The sequence below is a fragment of the Hippopotamus amphibius genome, chromosome 16, assembly GCF_030028045.1.
Source record: "Hippopotamus amphibius kiboko isolate mHipAmp2 chromosome 16, mHipAmp2.hap2, whole genome shotgun sequence".
NCBI lineage: Eukaryota > Metazoa > Chordata > Mammalia > Artiodactyla > Hippopotamidae > Hippopotamus > Hippopotamus amphibius.
In genome coordinates this window covers 58359638-58380407 of record NC_080201.1, presented here as the reverse complement: position 1 = coordinate 58380407, position 20770 = coordinate 58359638, and the positions used below count along the sequence as shown (strand labels likewise).

The 20770-nt window shown below is 56.8% G+C and overlaps 3 protein-coding genes across 3 annotated transcripts; 2 read left to right on the top strand and 1 right to left on the bottom strand.

The window, feature by feature from the left end:
• Nucleotides 1-2024: 2024 nt before the first annotated feature.
• Nucleotides 2025-12662, top strand: SLC17A7 (solute carrier family 17 member 7). The gene is made up of 12 exons (XM_057712285.1): nt 2025-2101; nt 6260-6512; nt 7595-7713; nt 8006-8120; nt 8199-8286; nt 8516-8602; nt 8695-8837; nt 9486-9635; nt 9808-9940; nt 10583-10693; nt 10885-11012; nt 11245-12662. The coding sequence occupies exons 1-12, from the start codon at nt 2040-2042 to the stop codon at nt 11536-11538; spliced, it is 1683 nt and encodes a 560-aa protein (XP_057568268.1). The 5' UTR covers nt 2025-2039; the 3' UTR covers nt 11539-12662.
• A 169-nt stretch (nt 12663-12831) lies between these two features.
• GFY (golgi associated olfactory signaling regulator) lies at nt 12832-15318 on the bottom strand. The gene is made up of 4 exons (XM_057713406.1): nt 14744-15318; nt 13995-14599; nt 13659-13832; nt 12832-13182 (listed from the first exon to the last, which is right to left on the bottom strand). Exons 1-4 carry the CDS (start codon nt 15316-15318, stop codon nt 12983-12985), a joined length of 1554 nt encoding a protein of 517 aa, XP_057569389.1. The 3' UTR covers nt 12832-12982.
• A 2483-nt stretch (nt 15319-17801) lies between these two features.
• Nucleotides 17802-18604, top strand: PTH2 (parathyroid hormone 2). The gene is made up of 2 exons (XM_057713407.1): nt 17802-17920; nt 18430-18604. The coding sequence occupies exons 1-2, from the start codon at nt 17802-17804 to the stop codon at nt 18602-18604; spliced, it is 294 nt and encodes a 97-aa protein (XP_057569390.1).
• Nucleotides 18605-20770: the final 2166 nt, after the last annotated feature.

Below are 20770 nucleotides of genomic sequence, written 5' to 3'. Positions count from 1 at the left end.
GGCGCAATGCAACGTCAGCCCACTGTCTTCAGAGAGCTACAACTCCTAGTGGCCCTCCGAGCAAGCGGGCCTTCAGAAGCAAATAGGAAAGTCCAGCGGCCAATGGGACTTGTAGTTTACACCGGAACCCTCCGTGGGAGGCCGAAGAACTCATTCCCAGGGTCCGAAAGTGTGGGGCTGGGTCGTCTCTGCCTTCCTCAGTCTCCATGGTGATGGTTCCGGCGAAGGCCCAGAATTTGGCAGCTACGGGGCCCGCTTCCCACTCCCTCCTCTTCACCATCTGCTCCACCTTCACACCTGGCTTGCAGCCGCGACCGCCGCCTCCGCACGCAGACCGGGGATTCTGCCACCACAGGGTGGCGCTTGTGGACGGCTCCGAGGGCTATTCCTCCCTCAGACACTGGAGTCCGAGCCCCCAGCCTCTCCTCCCTGAGAATCCGGGGTTTTCTCAAACACAGACAAAATTGTGACACCCAGAGACCCAGAGAGACAAAGCTAGAGGCGAGAGGCTGCGGCGGGCAGTGGCTGCCGGGCCACCCCGTCCGTGGCGCCTGTCCGCCGCGCCGGCTGTTCCCTCCCACTCCGTCGCGGACCTGTGCCACATCATGAAATTTTAATCCCAAATGCACTTTTGGCCCGACTCAGGGAGGCGGTGAGGAAAGGAACACCCTCCCGGGGCCTGGATCTGGAGGTGGGCTCAGCGTCGGGGAGAGGCAGCGAAATGAGCCGGGCTGGACCTGCGGGCGGGCTGGAGACAGAGGCGGAGAGTCGAGGTTCAACCCCAGGGGGCGGGGTTGGAATTCAGGGGTGGAATAAGAACTCAGAGGACTGGAAAAGATCCCGGGGGGGCGGGGACAGATCCTGGGGGGCGGGGACAGATCCCAGAGGGAGGGACAGAACTCAGGGGCGGGGAGAGGACTCAGTGGGTGGGGACAGAACTCACGGACATATTCCTGCAGCCTATTCCAGGGAATGTGGGCAAAAATCAAAGCAGGGACAGATCTCAGGGGAGGGGACAGAACTCAAGGGTAAAGAAATATCCAAGGGGACACAATTCAAGGGGGTGGGGACAGAACTCAGGGTGGGGAGAGAACTCAAAGGGCGGGGATAGATCCGAGGCTAGGGAGGGAATAATGACCAGCAAATGGGGGTGAGGAGAGTATAACTGTAAGGGATGAACTCAGAGAGGAGGAAAATCGGAAATGAAGGAACTGGAAGGGGGGATGCACCTAGAGGGGAAATAGACTGGGGGGACATGAAATTCAAAAGGGGGAAAGATGGAAACAGGTGGGTGGGAGTCAAGGGTGAAGAAACTGGGTGGGGAAGAACTAGAGGGGACAATAAGTGGATCAAATTGGGGGCTGGAATCTAGGGAGGGGGAAGAAATTCCCTGAATGAGAAAAGAACCCTCTGAATGGGAAAGTTGGAACTGAGAATGTGGAGGGTTGGAGATGGAGTGCGCTGGGCAGGATGTGGGACTGGAGGGCACGGAAATTCGGAGGGATAGGCCTGGGAGGATGCCACGCAGAAGGAAATTCAGAGGAAGATGAAACTGTAGGGGATGAAAATGCGGGGACGAAATTAGGGGGAATTGAAGTGGGGGAGCAAATCTCAGATGGGAAAGAACTCGGGAGGAGAGAAAATCTGGGCTAGAAGGAGCTGGTGGGGGATGGATGAGGCGGGAGTAACTCCGGGAAGGGACAGAATTGGGGGCGATGCAACCCAGACAAGTGAGTTCAGAACCCGAGGCATGGTCTTGGAGTGGAAGGGCGGGGCAAGAACTGCGAAAGGTGGACCGGACTAGAATACAAGGGGCGGGATCTAGCAGGCATGGGCGGGGCCTCTCCCGCCCCACCCCACCCCACCCCCGACGCTGAGTCCAGTGACAGCCCCCACACAGCCCGCACTTGCAGCCTCCTTCCCCCCGAGCGGAGCTGCGGGGCCGGCCGGGCCGGGGCAGACCCCGGGTACCCGGACGCGGCCGCCCGGGCCCGCGGGCGGGGGGATCGGCGGGAGGACCGGCCGTAGGGGCAGCCACCATGGAGTTCCGCCAGGAGGAGTTTCGGAAGCTAGCGGGTCGCGCCCTCGGGAGGCTGCACCGGTGAGCGTGGTGGGGGTCCTGGGCGGGGAAGAGTGCGAGGGTCCGAGGAGGACGCTCATTCCCACCTGGGCGCAGACGGGCAGCTGGACAGGCGATACCCACGGGTGTGTGGGGAGGCACCCATCTGTCCAGTTTTCTCCCTCGGTCTCCGACGGCGCCGCTCTCCCTGGTCTAGTCTCATCCATCATTTTTCTGCGCCCCACCCCATCCTAGTCTCTGTTCTTTTCTCTGGGATTATATATCCCCCTCGTTTGGATCCCTAACTCCCTCCCCAGATTCTGGGTCTCCGTTCACCTATCTTCTCTCTGCCTCCTCTCTTTAGATCTCTGTCGCTTCTCTCTAGGTCTCTTTTTCTTTTTATCTCTGAGTCTCTGTCCTGCTGTCTGGCCATTGCCCTCACTAGATCTCTATAACCCCTCTCTCTGGGTCTTTGTCACTCTCTCTGAGTCTCTGTTCCTTAACTCCCTGCCCTGGGGTCTCTGACGGTCTCCTTTTCGGTCTCTGACCCTCTCTCTGGGTTCTTATTCTTCCACCCTGGGTGTCTCTATCTCTGTGTGTTTGCCAGTTTCCATCTCTCAGAGAGTTTAATCTGACACTAAATAGGATTGAGACCCATTGGTCCTTGTCCTTGAGGAGAGTTAAGCTGGGAGGAAGAAGCCAGGGTATCCTGGGTCTCTGGTGCAGAAGGGAGTTGCAGGCCAAAAATTAGCCTCCTGGGGTAGGACAGACTTCCCAAAGGGTATAGGCTAGAGCTCAGAGGGACTTCCTCCTAGCCAAGGGGATGACCCCAGTGACCTGGGTATCCTCAGAGCAGTCTGGACACCTCTCCCGAGTCTCTTACCCCCAAGCCCAGCCCTGGCTCCAAGTCAGAGAAATTACTCAGCTGCGGAGAAGCCTAAAAATATCTGGCCACAGTGTGGGGAGGAGATGGCCGCATCAGCACCATGTCCTTGCCATCATTCCCTCAGACCCTTGGGTCCTCTTGGCCCATGGCCCTGACCCAATCTTTGATTGACCCTCAGTCCAGCCCACTAGACCAATGCAAGTCCTTCTCTAAGTCTAACACTAGTCCTGCTCGCTACAGATCACCTCCTAGCTCCAAGTTACCCCCTCCTCTAGTAACATGGGAGATGGGAATAAAGCTGGACAGAGGGAGGGGGCAGGAGGATGCCGCAGTGATGGGGAGGGGGTGGGGAGCTGAGATAACCTCACCCCTTCTTTTCTCAATCTTCCAGCCCCTCCCCACCCTTTTTCTCACCTCCTTTCACGAGTTTCTCAAAATACATCAGCGAGAAGTCAGGAGAGGGAGAGAGACGTGCTGTGGAGGGGGCTGGGAAGGAGACGGCAGAGGAGGAATGTGTTTCTCAGGCCCTCTCCCTCAGTCTCCGCTTTTCAGCTTCTCCTCTGTTTCTGGGTTTCTCTCCATCTGTCTCTGCCTTACCATCACCTCTCTGAGCTGCCTTCTGAGCCCCTAGAGACCCCAGAGTTCAGGGCTCCCACCAGGATAGTCACCAAGGAATTAGAGCCCAGAAGAGCCTTGCATCTGAATCCTGGGGTTCACTTTGATGGTTGCTGAGAGCGGGGAATACCCTGTGTTGGACACAACACTCTGATTCCTTTTAATCATCTAGACGAAGGTGGGGAAACTGAGGCACAGTTGGACAAGAGGGGGAATCAATGGCTGAGTACATATGGCATCGTTTGAACCCAGGTCAGTCTCCCTCCCAAGTCTGGGATGGAGGCTGCAGATTTCCTCAAGATGAGTGATGCAGGAGGGGGTGGAAGAACTCCCTCAGACCAGGAAACACACAGTAAACCTTGGCAACTTGGGACAAGAACAAGGGGAGAAGGGGAATACAGGAGAGACAGGAGGCAAAATCCCTCCTTTCTGAGAGCCAGGCCTTGGGCAGGGCAATGCTGAGGGCCAGGAAATGACCAGGCCCCATTGCTACTCTTGTGTGTGACCTTGGACATGCTACTTCCACTTCCTGAGCCTCAGGTTCCTCAGTTGTACAATGGGAAGATAAGGGAGGACCAAAGGGGCATAAGAGGACAGAGATCTTGGGGGGGGGGGTAGGGGAGCTGACTGAGAATCTGCAAGAAGCAGAGGCAGAAACCCAGAGGGAGAGGTTGAGACATCGTCTTCATTTTGATTACCTGCCTCCTAAGTGCTGCTTTTCCTCATCACTAAGTCCCTAGACCTGAGTTCCAGGCATCAAGAGAGGGAAAGGGATCCCCACTCAGGTTCTCCCTTCTCTATTCTTGTCCTCTGAGAAGCACTGGGGCCACCTGCATCTCTGCATCCATGGTTCTCTTCTTCTGAAATTATAATATCACCTTGAAGTTCACTCTTTGTAAACTCACATTCTACTCTTGCCCCCATTTTATAGATGTGGAATACTGAGACTGCCTCCCTCGATTTGGAAAGCCTTGATTCAAGATCTATGTCCTCATATTAATAACGAGTATCAAATTTCAGGGGCTGCAATCACATCTTGAATTTCAGGGTCAAACAGCATGTGAGAGCAACCTGGGTCAAATTCTAATCTCATTGGCTGGCCTGTTCTGATGGGAGGGGGCAGTCCCTTCCACCCTTCACTCTTCATTCTGGGGGCTTCCATTCCCCTCTCTCTGGCTCTCTGTCCCTGCCTCTCTCAGGATCTCATTCCTCATCCCCCTAGGTTCTCTCCGCTCTGCCAAAATCTTTCTCCACCCCCCACCCCCCATTTCTTAAACCCCTCCCCCACTTCCTTTAGTTCTAGGATGGGGAGGGCTGCTGTGTTCTCATCTCTTCCACCCGCCTCCTCCCAGACCGTCTGGCTGTTCTTTCCTCCCCCGTCCCAGTCTCCCTCGCCTCCATCTGTTCTAGCCCCTTCCTGGGATCCAGCCCGATCCCCTGGCTGCCTACCCGCCTTGGAGAGGGGCTGCACCTCACAAATCATATCCCCAGCCTGTCTCTCCTCAGGCTGCTAGTCTCTTCATCGTTCTCTCAGTGTTCAGGGACTCTGCCTCTATGTTCTCCCCCCCAGGTTTCTGTCCCCACTTGCCTTTGGGTCCCTCTCTGGGTTTCTGTCCCTTTCCTTCTCAGGGTCTCTGTCATGTCCCCTACCTTCTCTCAGGGTCTCTGCCCCATCTCTTCCTGACTGGTTGTCTGTCTCTCCTTCTCTGGATTTCTGTCCCTTCCGAGTCTCTCTCCTTCTCTGTCGCTGACCCTCTTTCTCTCAGCCTCTGCACCCACATCCAGTTTCTGTAAGCCCTCCTTTTGAATTTTTCCACACCTAGCTCAGGGCACCTCTTTCTCCCTGCAGCCTCTCTCTGGAATTGACGTGGCCCTCCAAGTACCCTATCCGTCATCACAGACTCAATCCTGGATCCAGAACAGGCGGGGGCGAGAGCCACACTGGGGACTGAGCCAATCCCCCTACCAGGGCCATCTGTCCCTTGCCAGGACACCACCCGCCACTCCTCCTCCCTTACCCCCTAGGCTGACAGCCTGAACTCAAGGTTCTCCAGGGATATCCAACTGGGCTGCTGGATTCCAGTGCCCTGGACATCTCCCCACCCCCAGTCCCTGGGAATGGGCTTCCAGTGGCTGAATGGAGTCAGCTGGATGTCAGTCCCACACCTGGGGCCTGGAAGCAGGGAAGGGCATGCCACGGGGGGCAGGTGGGGAGGGGGGCGGTATATATAGCAGAATTGGCTGAGAAGCAGCTGTTTTTTGACACCTTTGCTGAAGCATCTCCTTAGTGCCTTTTGCTTCTTCAAATAGACTCATATCTGGAAGAGGGGGCTGGAGAGAGTCTCTGGGCCTTGGGGTGGGGGCTGGGGACACAGGGTTTTGGATCGCAAAAGGTAGCATGAGTCTGAGACAACTGAATAGAGAGGTGACAGGGCTGGGGGAGAAGGGAACTGAGGAGTTCCACACCTGAGTCTGAAGGAGGAAGGGGCTGGGGGCGCGAATTCCTGGCCCAAGGGAGTTGGAAACTGGGGGTCCAGATTCCTGGCTCCTGGGGGGAGAAGGGAGTTACGCTCTGGACTCCTGGGGAAACAGAGAGTGAGGGTCTTGAAAAGCAGGCGATTTTGCCCTGGATTAGTGTGTCATGGGGAGGAGGGGCCTGGAGACCTGAACGTCAGAGTCTGACCCTTGCCGCCTCGCAGTCTTCTCGAGAAGCGGCAAGAAGGTGCAGAGACGCTGGAGCTGAGTGCTGATGGGCGACCGGTGACGACGCAGACCCGGGACCCGCCGGTCGTGGATTGCACCTGCTTTGGTCTCCCTCGCCGCTACATTATCGCCATTATGAGCGGTCTGGGCTTCTGCATCAGTTTTGGCATCCGCTGCAACCTGGGCGTGGCCATCGTCTCCATGGTCAACAACAGCACGACCCACCGCGGGGGTCACGTGGTGGTGCAGGTAGCTCGGGGTGGGAGCTACCTCAGGCTGCTAACCCTGCCCACGCCCTCTGATGACGTCACACTCGCCCACTCGGACACCCGGGCCACGCCCCTTCCACGCCACATCCTGAGTAGCCCCGCCCATTTGCGCTGCCCCTCTCAGCTCCACCTCATCTCAGGGCGCTAAGCTTCCTAAGCCACATCCCGATCTAAATGAAGCCCCGCCCCTATTTGTTTTCTGTCTCTAATTTCAAAATGCAGAATGCCCAGAATTGGGTTCCCTATGTGTTGCCCCTACTCCATTTTGGACCTCCTAGCAACTTTGCTTCACCTGCTTCCCACACCTGTTCTAGTGTGGCATCTTAATCCCAGGCGCAACTCAGCCTCCACCGTGAATTTTTTGTTTTGGCCGCACCTCAAGGCATGCGGAATTTCCCGACCAGGGATCGAACCCGCGCCCCCTGCAGTGGACTCGTGGAATTCTAACCACTGGACCACCAGGGAAGCCCCTCCACCGTGAATTTTGATTCTGGTTTTTCTGAAGTTCCGCAGCTGCTTAAATCCCTCCCCGATCTGCTCTGGCCATTAACCTAAAGCCCCACCTCATCTCAGACTTTCTCTCTATTTTAATTTCGGTATAGGCCATGCCCTCGCCTCAGAAAAAAAATCCCTAATTTGGGCTGTGGCCTACCTGCCCCTTGTTCTCTTCCAATCAGTTCCGACACTTTGCCTACTTCTTGTTCCTGCCTAGACCCCATCCAGGTCAATCCTCAAATGGTTTGTACATTGGTTAGAAGTGGAGAAACAATCCTCACCCTCATATATAGGCCCCTAGACATTCAGAGAAGGGAACTTGAGTCAGGGAAGCAGGCAGAGCTAGGCTTCTAGGCAGCAACAGGTCCCGTTGCTAAGGTAGTGTGGCCCTAGCAACATGGAGGAGCAGAGTTGGGGTAGATGGCACGAGTTGTGATTGGCAGGTGTTTTGAAGGCGAGAGGGGATCCTTATCGCTGACTGGCCAAGGGACTATCTGTGGGTGCTGATTGGTGGAGGAGCAGAACCTGGGGCAGGGATGCTGGTTTGATGTGCCTTTTGGCCCACAGAAAGCTCAGTTCAACTGGGATCCAGAGACTGTTGGCCTCATACACGGCTCCTTTTTCTGGGGCTATATTGTCACCCAGATTCCTGGAGGATTTATCTGCCAAAAATTCGCAGCCAACAGGTACGGGGCAGGGTCTCAAAGTGGGAGGCAACTACAGCTGTGCGGGTGGAGTTAGAGGGCGTGGCCTTGCATTTGGGGGCTGACTCTGGGAAAATGGGAGGAGCCTGGGTTCCGAAGCTGGGATCCTAGAGAAAGGCGGGGCTTGTGATTGTAGAAAGTAGGAGTCACAAAGAAGATGGGGCCTGGGATTCTGGGGGCGCAGGGCCTGGCCTGCTGTGGGAGGAAAGGACAGAATCCTAGGTATGGCAGGATAGTTGGACTCTTTTCTCGGACCACAAACTCTTCCTATCAGGGTTTTCGGCTTTGCTATTGTGGCTACCTCCACTCTAAACATGCTGATACCCTCGGCTGCCCGTGTTCACTATGGCTGTGTCATCTTCGTGAGGATCCTGCAGGGGTTGGTAGAGGTAAAGCTCCGCCCCGTATGACCCTGCCGCCGTTCCAGGCCCGCCTCTTCTCGTTGACTTTAGTTTTCTCTTCTCTAGGGGGTCACTTACCCTGCCTGCCACGGGATCTGGAGCAAATGGGCCCCGCCTTTAGAGCGGAGTCGCCTGGCGACAACAGCCTTTTGCGGTGAGAGGAAGGGGTTGGGATCCAGACTTGTGAGTCTGAGGATGGAGGGGGCTGGAGTCTGGACACTTAGGTCTGAGGGAGGAGGGGGATGCGGGCTTGGACTCTCGGGTCTAAGGGGGAGGGGCTGTGACCTGTACTTCTGTGTCCCAGAAAGGAGGAGGCTGGGAATCCGCACTACTGCATTTGAGGGAAGATGGGACTCTTCTCCATCCCGCATCCTCCCCTTTAGGTTCCTATGCTGGGGCAGTGGTCGCTATGCCTCTCGCTGGGGTCCTCGTGCAGTACTCAGGATGGAGCTCTGTATTCTACGTCTACGGTGAGCGGCCCGGACTCCTGGTTCCGGGAGGCGCTGGGGCAGAGCGAGGCCGGTCGTCACCTCGCTTCCATCCCCCTCCTGACCCCCCCCAGGCAGCTTCGGGATCTTCTGGTACCTGTTCTGGCTACTCGTCTCCTACGAGTCCCCGGCGCTGCACCCTAGCATTTCGGAGGAGGAGCGCAAGTACATCGAGGACGCCATCGGCGAGAGCGCCAGACTCATGAACCCCGTCACGGTCCGGGCCCAAGCCTGCGGGGCGGGGGCATAGTGGGTAGAGGAGAGATGTCGAGGCAGGGAGACAGGAGAAAAAGGGGCATTGAGCCCACACTGCGTGTAGATCTTGGTGGGTTTCCATAGACATTTAGAGGAGACTTGATGGGAACGCCAAGTGGTTGGAGCTGGAACCTAGGAGGCGGGGTTAAAGTCCAGGGAGGAAGGAATTAGCAGGTGCTGAGAGCAGGGCTAGGTTGAGAGCTGGGCGGAACCACTGACGGGCGTGGTTAAAACTGCAGAGGCGGATTAAAATGTGCTGTTTTGCTTAGACCTTGGGGTTGATGAGGCTAGAATTAGGGGGCGTAACTGGATGGAAAGAGACTCTTGGGTCCACATTTATGAGTCTCTGAAGGTCATCGTTGGGTCCGGACACCTTGCAACCTGAGGGCCACTGTGGAGTCAGACCCCTGCCTCTCTGAAGTGTTACTTGAGGCTAGGATGCCAACGTCCCATGGGGACGTGGTTAGGCCGGCGACCCTGTGTCCTTGGAGGTTTTAGTGAGATCGAGAAACTTGAGTCTCTGAGGGACTATAGTGGGATCCTTGAAGGGACTCGGATAGCGCCCAGCCCTGGTCTCTATCTTAGCCGCCCCTCCTCTCTCCCACCACAGAAGTTTAACACACCCTGGCGGCGCTTCTTCACGTCCATGCCAGTCTACGCCATTATCGTGGCCAACTTCTGCCGCAGCTGGACGTTCTACCTGCTTCTTATCTCCCAGCCCGCCTACTTCGAAGAAGTGTTCGGCTTCGAGATCAGCAAGGTTGGGCCCAGAAGGGGGAGAGCTGAGGGCGCGGCGGGGAATGAGGGGGGAAGGAGAGGGACCTCGATCCCAAGGTTGGAACGAGGGACAGGGAGGAGCCAATGGTACCTGAGCCGTGGAGACCCCGAACAGGTGGCCCCTGAGCGCCCTTCCTGTACGCCCGCTGGCGCAGGTGGGCCTGGTGTCAGCGTTGCCTCACCTGGTGATGACCATCATCGTGCCCATTGGAGGCCAGATCGCCGACTTCCTGAGGAGCCGCCGCATCATGTCCACCACCAACGTGCGCAAGTTGATGAACTGTGGGGGTGAGTGGGGCGGGGGCTGCATCTGGTCTGGGACAGACTGGAAGGAGCAGAGCGCGGTGGGGCGGTCTAGGGGGCTGGACCATGGGGGATGGGGCGGGGTCAGAGGGCATGTCCAAAAAGGTGGAGCCGGGGTGAGGCCAGGTCTGGCTGGAACAGAATCTCAGGTGACAGCCTCAGGGGCCGTGGAGCAGAAGGGCAAGGCGAGGATGGCTGTCTAGGTAAAACAAAGGGGAGACCACGTTGGGTCTGGAAGGACTGGGCCTATATGAGGCTGGGCAACTGGGTGATGAAGAGGGGGACCTGAAGAGACAAGGGTCTGGCTGCTACGAATAGGGACAGAGAGGGAAGGTGTAAAGTGCCTGGGTGGCGCCTGGACTCTGCGTCTTCAGGGCGTGGCCTAGTCAAGGAGTGGGGTCATGGAGGGCCCAGTTGGGGCGGTGGAGCCTGTGCGCCTGATCAAGGGCCCGGCATTGGGGAGGTGAGTGCTTGGTTAGGGCGAGAGGGGGCAGAATGCGGGACAAAGCCAGGGACAGGCGTGCAAGTGGCCAGACCCGGGCGAATAGGGGCAGGCTGGGGCGGGAACGGATCTGGAGAGGGGGAAGTGTGGGGTGGCCGGCGCTCAAATGAGGCGGCCCTCTACAGGCTTTGGCATGGAAGCCACGCTGCTGCTGGTGGTCGGCTACTCGCACTCCAAGGGCGTTGCCATCTCCTTCCTGGTCCTTGCGGTGGGCTTCAGCGGCTTTGCCATCTCTGGTGAGAACTGCCGATCCGCAGCTTGGGGGAACTCTGGTCAGCTCAGTGGTGAACTTCCTGGCTCAGGAAGGGGACCTGCCAGCCTCGCAAAAGGTGGACGAGGAAGAGCAGAGCGGCGGGGATGGGGGAGGCTGGGATGGAGGAGTCACTTGAGTGAGAATCAGGTGTAACACCCTGGCTTGCCTTGCCAGGATTCAACGTGAACCACCTAGACATCGCCCCGCGCTATGCCAGCATTCTCATGGGGATCTCCAATGGCGTGGGCACGTTGTCCGGCATGGTGTGCCCCATCATCGTGGGTGCCATGACTAAGCACAAGGTCCGTGCACCGGCCCTGACCCGCTTACTCTTCTAATTTGTGGATAGTACCTTCCCGACGTGTGTCACCCTCCCTGGGCTCCATCCGTGCCCTCTCTGTGTCTCTTTCAGCCTCTCCCTTTCTCTGGGCTTCCCTAGTCCCCCCCCCCCCCCCCCCACCGCGATGCTCAGGTTCTCTCTCCACCTCCTGTTTCTCAGTCCTCTGACTTCACCTCTCCATTGTCCCCCCACAGACTCGGGAGGAGTGGCAGTATGTGTTCCTCATTGCCTCCCTCGTGCATTATGGGGGAGTTATCTTCTACGGGGTCTTCGCTTCCGGAGAAAAGCAGCCGTGGGCGGAGCCTGAGGAGATGAACGAAGAGAAATGTGGCTTTGTTGGCCACGACCAGCTGGCTGCCAGTGATGAAAGCGAAATGGAGGATGAGGCTGAGCCCCCCGGGGCACCCCCTGCTCCCCCTCCCTCCTATGGGGCTACACACAGCACAGTTCAACCCCCAAGACCCCCACCCCCTGTCCGGGACTACTGACCATGTGCCTCCCACTGGATGGCAGTTTCCAGGACCTCCATTCCACACATCTCTGGCCTGAGTGACAGTGTCAAGGTACCCCAGTCCTCTCTGTCCTGCCTCAGGCCTAAGAAGCACTCTCCCTTGTTCCCAGTGCTGTCAAATCCTCTTCCTCTCCCAATTGCCTCTCAGGGGTAGTGAAGCTTGCAGACTGGCAGTTTCAAGGATACCCAAATTCCCCTAAAGGGTTCCCCTCTCCACTTTTTCTGCCTCAGTGGTTTCAAATCTCTCCTTTCAGGGCTTTATTTGAGTGGACAGGTCAATCTCTTACTCTCTCTTGTGGTTTTGGGCACCTCCCCCTTTTCTTGAACCCCAGGGACTCTCAGGCTAACCCCTGAGATTACTCAGCGCCCCCTCCCCTTTCAGAAAAATTCAAGGTCTTCCTCTAGAAGTTTCAAATCTCTCCCAACTCTAGCCTGCATTTTCCAAGTTGGTTTAACAAATCACCCATCCCTGCCATTCTAGGGGTTGATTCTCACCAGCGTTTCTGAGGGGAAATGGCAGTTTCAAGCACCCCCCCCCCCAACCTCTTCACCCCTCCCTCCACCAGCAGATTCTGCTGAAGCACCAAATTCCCCAAGACCTTCTCCCTAGTGTAGCACAATGACTAGGGAAATAACCAAAATGGCAATTTTAACAATATGCCTCTCTTCACCCCCATGCACTTTTTCTGACACGGTTTTCAGGTCTAAATAGTGGCTGCTCAAGTCCATCAACTCAATGGTTTGAAGCCACCGCCACTGAACTTTCCCATGGTGGTTTCAAGATGCTCCTCTTCCCCCCAATTCCTTGCACTTTATTCTCCTGGGTAGTTTCAAACTGCCCTCACTTTCTCAGTGGCCATTTATTGCATCCCTCAGGGGCTAAATGACTCCAAATCTGGGATCCTTCCCCTCTCAGACTCCCCTATTTCAGCTTAGAATTTGGGGGACATATATAGGAGAAGTCACAGATTCCCAGGAAAGGGAACGGGGCTGGGGGAAAGGGGTGTTTTTCCCCGGGGGCAGGGTTGTGTCTTTGTGTCTGTCTTTGTGATTGTAAATCCTGCCCTGCCCCTCTCCCAATAAAATGCTTTGGTGTACACACCCAGTCGTCATTGGCCTTGGGAGTCCCCAGCCCCTTCTCCCTGAGACCCAGAAGTCCAGGCCCCCAGCCTCCTCCCCGCTCATATCCAGGATCCTAGGATCCCAGCCACCCTCCTCCCCCAGGACTTAGGCCAGAGGAGTTGTCTATCCGTGGGAACACGTGATTTATTCGGCCTCAGAATGTGTTCCTCGTGGACATCTAAAGCATCTCTGCGTGTTGGACCCTCTATCGGAGAGAACCACTATGTAGCAAAGCGGACCAGGAGGACAGGATCTCTGGATCCTTCCTCCGTCTGGGGACGGCGCAGGTCTGGAGGGGCTCACACGAAGTTGTTGGGGAGCGTGGCGGGGGAGAGCGGTTCAAGGCGCTGGAGGCTGCCGCCGCGGGGCGGCGGAGGCAGCTTGGGCGGCAATGCCGGGGTGGGCGGTGGCTGCTTGGTAGCGATGTGTGAAGGGACCCAGGCGTCCGGCGCATAAAAGTAGAGGTCGTAGGGGTCCTTCGGGGCATCCAAATGCATAACTGTGCGGATAAAGGAGAGAGGTCATCCCTGGGCTTACAGGGGGCCTGTCCCCTCTACTGAGCCGCTGGCCAATGAGAAGACGGAGAAGAGAATTCGACCTTCTATTGGAGTCGGGTTTTCGAATTAAAGGGCCCCTAACTAGAAGAGGGAGCGTGGCGTCCACGCAGCAGGGGCGGGGCCTGCCGCGCTCTAGGAGGGTAGGGGCGGGGCTTGTCGGGACCTGCGGCTGGGAGCCTGGGAGAACTCCCGGCTGGGCTGGGGGCGGAACTGGACGTGTGTGTGAAATTTCAGAGAGCTGGGGGCTGGGGCGGGGGGGGTGGGTGAGGGCAGAACCTGACCCTGGAATGGTCAGGGCTTCTACTGACCTTGGATGGGGACCTGTACTTTTAGGTAGGGCGCCCTGAAGTGCCAGGCGAAACCCGGTTAAGGAAGCGTGCAGGCATGCAAGGAGCGGGAAGCTACAGGGGTTGCTCACCCTGTTCATCTCCGTCGTTCGGGAGCCGGTGGTGTGCGAAGGGCCGGTGTCGAGCCGCCCGGCGGTAGAGACACCACAGCAGCAGGAAAATGCCAATAAGCAGCCCCGTCCCGGCGAGGAATAGGCACAGGGCCCCTCCTGCCGCGCCCCGGGGACGGCCCACCAGGGTCACACCTGAAGGAAGGAGGCCCAGGGACTGAGCAGTCTAACTTCCTAGCCCCCTCCACCCTCAGACCCAGGAATCCAGATCCCACCCTCCTCTTCCCTCGGATCCGGGAGTCTGTCTCCGGGATCCCTCCTCCCTCACACCCTGGAGTCCGGGTCCTAGCCCCTCACCGGTCTCCTTCACTCGCTCCACCACGATGATAGTGTTGACTCTCTCACCTCGGCTGCGCCGCTGGGGGGCCCGCGGAGTGGCAGGGACCGGCTGATTGGGGGGCCCTGGAGGAGAAGGGGGCCCTGCAATCCCGGCTGAGGGAGGAGGGGAGTCGGGCCCTTTAGGGCTAGAGTTCTGGGGGGTTTTCAGATCAACAGTTCCGGGAGATTCTGAGGTGGGCAATTTAAGGGCGTCGGGCTGGGTGGCTGCAAGGGTTTCTGATTTGGATTTCAGGGGCAGCTCATTTAGGGCAGTAACATCTTCCTTGAAGGGTGCAGGCGTTTCTGGGGGGAGATTAGTGGAGATCTCAGGATCAGAGGCCTTGGGAACCTCTGTTGCATCTTGGTAGGGGTATGTAGGGAATTCCGTTAGGGAAATTTCAGTGGGGTTGGGGTTGTGGCCTACATGAGATGCTGGGTGGGGGGTTTTGGTAGGGTCAGGATGGAGTGCCTGGAAGAAGTCAGAATCTGGGGTCTCAGTGGTGTCAGGGTCATGGGTTTCTGGAGATTTGGGGTCAAAGGTCTTGGTAGGGTTAGGATTTGGGGTCTCAAGGGCTTCTGCATGTAAGATTTCAGTGGAGCTAAGTTTGGAAATCTCTGGGGATTCTTGGTGTGGACTTTGGGTAGGGTCAGGACTTGGGGTTTCAGGAAATGCTGGGTGTGAAGTTTTAGAGGGATTAAGTTTGGTGGTCTCATGGAATTCTGTGGGTGAGATTTCAGTGGAGTTAATGTTGGGAATCTCTGGGGATTCCTGGTGTGGAGTTTGGGAAGGGCCAGGGTTTGGGATTTCAGGAAATGCTGGGAGTGAAGTTTTGGAGGAATTGTGTTTGGGGGTCTCAGGGGATTCTGTGTGTGGAATTTGAGTTGGGTCTGCTTTGGGGGTCTCAGAAGATTCTGTATATGTCATTTTGGAGGGATTAATTTGGAGGGTGTCCAGGGATTCTGATATTGAGGTGTTGAGTAAATTAGGTTTGGGGGCCTCAGGAGACTGTGGGTGTGGGGTTTTTCGAAGGTCAGGGTTGGGGGTCTCAGTGAAGTCAAGAGGGGAGGGTTCAGGGGAAACAGCGTGAGGTGTCTTAGAGGGCTCAGAATAAGCAGTGCCGGGGGATTCTGGGTTAGGCCCATTGAGAGTGGAATTTTCAGATGCAGAAGGGGAGGGCTGAGAGGGGTGGTCTATCCCTGAGAAGTTGGAGCCCTCAGGCGGTGAGGCTGAAGGGGCGGCCTTGGAACCCAGCCAGGCGAAGAGGAAGATGAGAAGGAAGAGGATCGGACTGAAGGATTTCATAGCTCTGGGAGATACCTATAGCAGCGGGTGAGTGGGAAGGAAAGGGTTAATGCCGGAAGCCGCCCGGGAGCCTCTGCCCACTCCGGAGGCCACGCCCACTGGTCCCCAGGTAGACTACGTCCCCGCCCCAGCTCCGCGCCAGGAAAAGAAGAAGCCATCTGCAACTCTCTGAAGGCTATGGGGCTGTAGCGACCGTAGCTAAGGGAGGCTGAGGCACGGGGCTTCTTGGGAGTCGTAGTAAATTTCCTTATCTGTTTCCCCAAAGGGGTCCCAGGAAAATTGGGAGAGAAAGACATTTCCAAGCCCCCAGACCTCCTTGACTTTGGCTTCTAAGGGTGTAGACCTCTGAGGAGATGGACATGGGATCACTTTCTCTCCTAGGGCCCTGGGGACACGTTGGCTCAACAGTTGTTTACATTAGAGGAGGCTCAGAAGGAATGACTGGGGGCTGCAGGCCTGAACGCCTGGATTTGAGGGAGGAGGGGGCCTAAATGCCTGTAACTGGGGAAAGAAGGAGACTCTTGGGTCCTGGTCCAGAAGGCTGCTGGGGGTTCAAACTCCTGATTCCCAGCGGGTGGAAGGCACTGTGGGTCTAAATTCCTAATACTTTAGAAAGGAGAGGCCTGAAGGTTCAGATGCCTAGAATTTTGAGGGAACAAAGCTGGGGGCAGGGGGTAGGATTACAGGGGAGAAAGGAAGTGGGTGTCTGGAACTCTTGGGTCCTGAGTTAGAAGGAGATTGGGAACTCTGAGTTTTGTGTCCTCCAGCGATAGGTGTGTAGGGGTCTGGATTCCTCAGCCTTCAGGAGAGCTGTGGGGTGGGTCTTGTCTCTCTGTTTATTGAGGATGCAGCTGGGATCCCGAGGTCTCAGCTGCTGGTCTGGGGCAGAGATGCCTAGGTCTGTGGTCAGGTGGAGGTGGGGTGGGCATACACCCAAATAGAACAGGGTCACTTGGGGTTTGGGGTCTCTTACCTGCTCAGTGGGGTCCAAGACAACAACAGGGGAGCAGAGCTGAATGCAGAGATCGGTGAATGCTGCAGAATGGCTCTGGGCAGGGTGGAAGGAGGTAGGGTCCCAGGGGTGCAGGTGATGCACCTGACCCCCACCCTGGGGATCCTGGGAGCCTAGCGACAGACTTGAGCTTTTAAAGGGACAGAGATAAAGGACATTGTTTCTGGAGTGGGGGAGTTAGGGACTGGATCATCTGGTGGAGGGATGTGGCCCAACCAAACTGTCCTTTCCCTGTGAAGGCAGGGGTCCCAGCCCTCTGCTCTCTCCTACAACCAAACCCAAGAACCCACGTCTCTGGTAGCCTCCCACTTCAAGACCCAGGAGCTGAGATTCCCAAACCTCTCCCCTCAGATCCAGGTTCCCAGACCCAGGCCCTCTTCACCTCCTTTTTGGGGAACTAGGAGTCTAGGTTCCCATGTCCTGTTAATCAGAGACTCAGGTTCTACTGCCCTTTGGGACTCCCCGACCTTTGCCTACCATTGCATTGTGTAGAGAACACCCTCTTAAGACCCAGTGCTAGGGATGGTGGGCCTTATCTTCACAACACCCCCAAATTCCTTCCTGGGAAGGGCTTGGACACATCCTCAGGGGAGTCGGGGTCCTTGTCTCTTTCCCCCCTTTATAGTGTCTCTAAGACTTTCCTGATTTTGCCTGTCACTATACCTGCCTTTCCAACCCCCACAGCACATATCCTTTGTCTTCTCTTATAAGCCCCCCCCCTCCCCATTTCTCACTCTTTCTGGTCTTCTCCCTACCTGGATTTATTTCTGGACCTCTCTATCCAGGCTGCTCTCCTTCTGTCTTTCTGAGTGCCCTTCTCCTGTTTCCTCCACCTTTATCTGGCTCTCTTCAGTCTCTTTTCTCTCTTCCTTCCTTTTCCCTTCTTTCTTCCTCTGTTGCTCCCTTTCCTCCTCTCTTTCCTTTTCTCTGTTATTCATCTTTGTCCTTCCCTCTCATGGTTACTTCATCTCTTTGTGTCTCTGCTTCTCCCCGTCAGTCCCTCCTCTGTTGCGGTCTCTCTTTCTGTCTCTGTCTCTGGCTTCTGCTCTGATGGTCCTTCCGCTGGTCTCTATTTTTATCCCTCTGACACACCCCCTGTGTCCACTTTGTCTGTCTGTCTCTCCCCCTCCTGATGATTCTCCTCAGGTCCCAGCTCCTGGTCCCAATTAGTGGGTGGCCGCCAAGGCAGTGGCGGGGCCCCCACCCCCAGCTCCTCATTACTGCTGGCGGCTCCTAATGAGCTTGGGGGGGGGGTGACCTGGCGCCCCTGGCCCCCTGGTCTGCGTCACTGCCCGCTGCGGGGGCTGTGGAGGCGATATAAGGGGGCTGCCAGCCTCTCTGCTGGAGCCCATTGCGCGGTAGGGGGCCCTGCAAACGGGCTTTCGGGGGTAGGGCGTGGATGGATGGTGGGGTCGAGGTTCTGGGCCAGGACGCCGGCTTCGATGAGCTCTTTCCTGTCTCTCCACAGGTGATGGAGACCCGCCAGGTACCCGGGAGCCCCCGGGTGCGGCTGCTGCTGCTGCTGCTGCTTGTGCCCTGGGGCCACCGCACTGCCTCAGGAGTGGCCCTACCTCCCGCGGGGGTCTTCAGGTACGTGCAACATCCAGGTCTCTCAGGGAAGCGTGGGGACTCAGAGAGGTGGGAAGAGACCCAAAGAGAATGGGGAACAGAGGCTGAGAAAGGGGGTACAGAGACCCAGAGAGAGCAGGACAGAGATGGGGGTGGACAGGGAATCAGCAAGACAAAGAGGTACAAAAGGATTCTCAGAAAGGCTTTGAGAGACTTGAGAGGAGTCGAAGCAGAGACGGATCTGTTCCTTGAGCAACGTTCATTGGGTCTTTGGTGTGTGCCAGGCGTGTGCCAGGCGTGCCACAGGCGCTGGGGCCGGACAGGTGCATCAGACTCGGTCTCTGTACTCAGGAGGCTCAGAACCTGGTGAATACAGAGATGGAGACCCACACAGAGAAAGCGAGACAGGGGGACAGAGACCGAGCCACTCGACAGACCGTGCAGTAACAGGGCTTCGAGTTAGACCGCAGGGAGGACAGGCGGCGGCGGGCCCGGGCACACGGTAACCTCCTTTCCCCATCTGCCCGTAGACTCCGCACCCCCCGCCAGGCTTGGGCGGGTCCGACCACCCCCCAGTCGCGGCGGAGCCTGGCGCTGGCGGACGACGCGGCCTTTCGGGAGCGCGCGCGGCTGCTGGCTGCCCTCGAACGCCGCCACTGGCTGAACTCGTACATGCACAAGCTGCTGGTGCTGGACGCGCCCTGAGGGCCTTCCCGCCCCACCTTAATAAAGACCCTGCTCTGCGTCCGGACTGCGCCTCCTTCCTGCGCCTCGTGTGTGTGTGTGTGTGGCGGTGGGGGGCGGGAGGGGGGGATGCACGGGGGCGAGTCCTGCGTCCGCTACGCTGGCGCCTAGAGGGTCAGTTCCCTCTCTTTTCTCATCCTTCCCTTCACTCACTTCCCCCCATCTCTTTCTTTCCTCTACACTACTGCCCAGCTCTGTCCCTTCCTCTCACTCGGAGCCTTTGTCCTTCTCCACCGCATATCTGCTCCCACCCCACCCCCGAGTCTATCCTCCTCTCTGGGATTCTGTCCCCTTCCCCTCTCCTGATCTCGGTAACCTCCCAGGTCTCTGTCCCCCTCTGAGTCACTGCCCCTTTCTCTGGGTCTCCGTTGCTCTTTGGGTATCTGTCCTCCTCACTCTGAGTCTCTATACTTACTTCTCTTTCACCCTGCTGGCTTCCCGGCCCTCTCGGGAATTTGTCTCCTCTCTCCTCTCTTCTGCCTAAAAGTCTTCCTTCCATTCTTAATCACTTTCCTTTCTCTGTCTGACTCCGTTTCTTTTTTTGTTTGTTTTTTCCCCTTTCCTCCTTTAGATCTCCGTCTCTCTTTCTCCCAGTTCTCATTTTCTCTGAATTTCTCTTTTTCCGCTCTCGCATCACTTCCCGACTTCTCTTTGGGCACAGTGGAAAGACTGGGGCGGCGGCGGGGCTCTGGAGATGCATCTGCCATTTAAAACCAGGTTCCCCTAAACCTAGTTGTGTGGTATTGGGAAGGGCTTCTAACCTTCTAGCCTCCTTTTCCTCATCTATTATGAGGATTAAACCTGATACACCACTAGAAGACTTAGGTACAGTGCCTCTCACGAAGCAAAACGCAGTAGAAAAGGGTTTCCGGGAATTCGCTGGCGTTCCAGTGCTTAGGACTGGGTGCTTTCACCGCTAGGGCAGGTTCAATCCCTGGTTGGGGAACTAAAATCCCTCAAGCGTCGCAGCGCGGCCCCCCAAAATAAAACGAAATAAAATAATGAAAAAGGGTTTCTGCCTCTCTTGCAGCAGCCTACAGCAGTTTCTTCACGGTTTTCTAACTGTGCGCTTCCCGGGAGATCATTGGGGCTCCAGGTCGGGGCGGGAGGAGAGGAGAAAGGAGACAGGTGTCAGGCTCCGGGCGGCACTGGACGGAGGAGGCGAAGCATCTGGCCCACCCGGGACGGAAGCGAGGAAGCAGCCAATCAGAATCTGCCTCTCTCTCTCTCGGCTCAGCCAGCCTTTCAGCCCCACCCCTCACTGGTGACTATGGCAACCCACTCCCTAACTGGACGCCTAGGGTTCTGAACCTCGCTCCCGGGTCGCCGCTCCCGCGGACACCGCTCTGATTGGTCTAGAGAAGAGAGCCAAGCTGGGCGCGTTAACACGGGGAAAGGGGGCGGGGCTGGCGCTTGGTGATTGGCAAGCTCTCCCACAGTTTGCATTTCCGAGAGGCGGACCGCGCCCTAATTGGCCCTTAGGCTGTGGGGTGGGGCCCGTTTCCCTGTTACTCAGAAATACTGAACAACGAATAACCGTGTTCCTCACAACAAAAAGTTGGCCAGTTTTTACAAACACAGAAACAAGATTCTGACAGTCAGGCGTCAGGTCCCCAAGTTGTCAGCGCTAGTAAAAGACAACAGGATAATTGGAACCCAAACCTGTGCAACTTTAGAAGTCTGACCATTCCTCTACTCTCAAGGAGAAACAGAATTAAAATGTTATGAGCAGTTACTATATGCTGGGCACTCTTCCACATACCGTTGTATTGGCTCTTTCAACCTCACGACAACCCTGTGAGGAGCCTAATTCTGTTTGCTTGAGGGCCTGGTAATTGGGTCTTGGCCTATGCTCTTCCTGTACTTCCTCCCCAGATCTCTTGCCTAGCATTTGAGGCTTCTCACAAATGGTGCCCGGAATCCCTTCCTTTCTCACTCTACTCCTCTCTCCTCAGGAAATTTCAGCAGTCTCCACACTTCAATCACCATCACAGCTAATAACATCCAGACCCCCATTTCCAGACGGAGAGCTCAATGCTCAGGGCTCCAGCCACTTCTTGGAACCCTGACACTCACTCCTTCCCACATGAGCTCAGAGCGTCCTCCCAAGCCCACCCTTTCTCATGG

Excerpts from the sequence above, each read along its gene's own strand:
- SLC17A7 (XM_057712285.1), top strand. The coding sequence starts at position 2,040 with ATGGAGTTCCGCCAGGAGGAGTTTCGGAAGCTAGCGGGTCGCGCCCTC. Across the intron at positions 8,121-8,198 it reads TCCTGCAGGGGTTGGTAGAG|GGGGTCACTTACCCTGCCTG; the intron begins GTAAAGCTCCGC and ends TCTCTTCTCTAG. Across the intron at positions 8,603-8,694 it reads CTCTGTATTCTACGTCTACG|GCAGCTTCGGGATCTTCTGG; the intron begins GTGAGCGGCCCG and ends GACCCCCCCCAG.
- GFY (XM_057713406.1), bottom strand. The coding sequence starts at position 15,318 with ATGAAATCCTTCAGTCCGATCCTCTTCCTTCTCATCTTCCTCTTCGCC. Across the intron at positions 13,833-13,994 it reads GGAGCGAGTGAAGGAGACCG|GTGTGACCCTGGTGGGCCGT; the intron begins GTGAGGGGCTAG and ends TCCTTCCTTCAG. Across the intron at positions 13,183-13,658 it reads GAACGACGGAGATGAACAGG|TTATGCATTTGGATGCCCCG; the intron begins GTGAGCAACCCC and ends TTATCCGCACAG.
- PTH2 (XM_057713407.1), top strand. The coding sequence starts at position 17,802 with ATGGAGACCCGCCAGGTACCCGGGAGCCCCCGGGTGCGGCTGCTGCTG. Across the intron at positions 17,921-18,429 it reads CCTCCCGCGGGGGTCTTCAG|ACTCCGCACCCCCCGCCAGG; the intron begins GTACGTGCAACA and ends ATCTGCCCGTAG.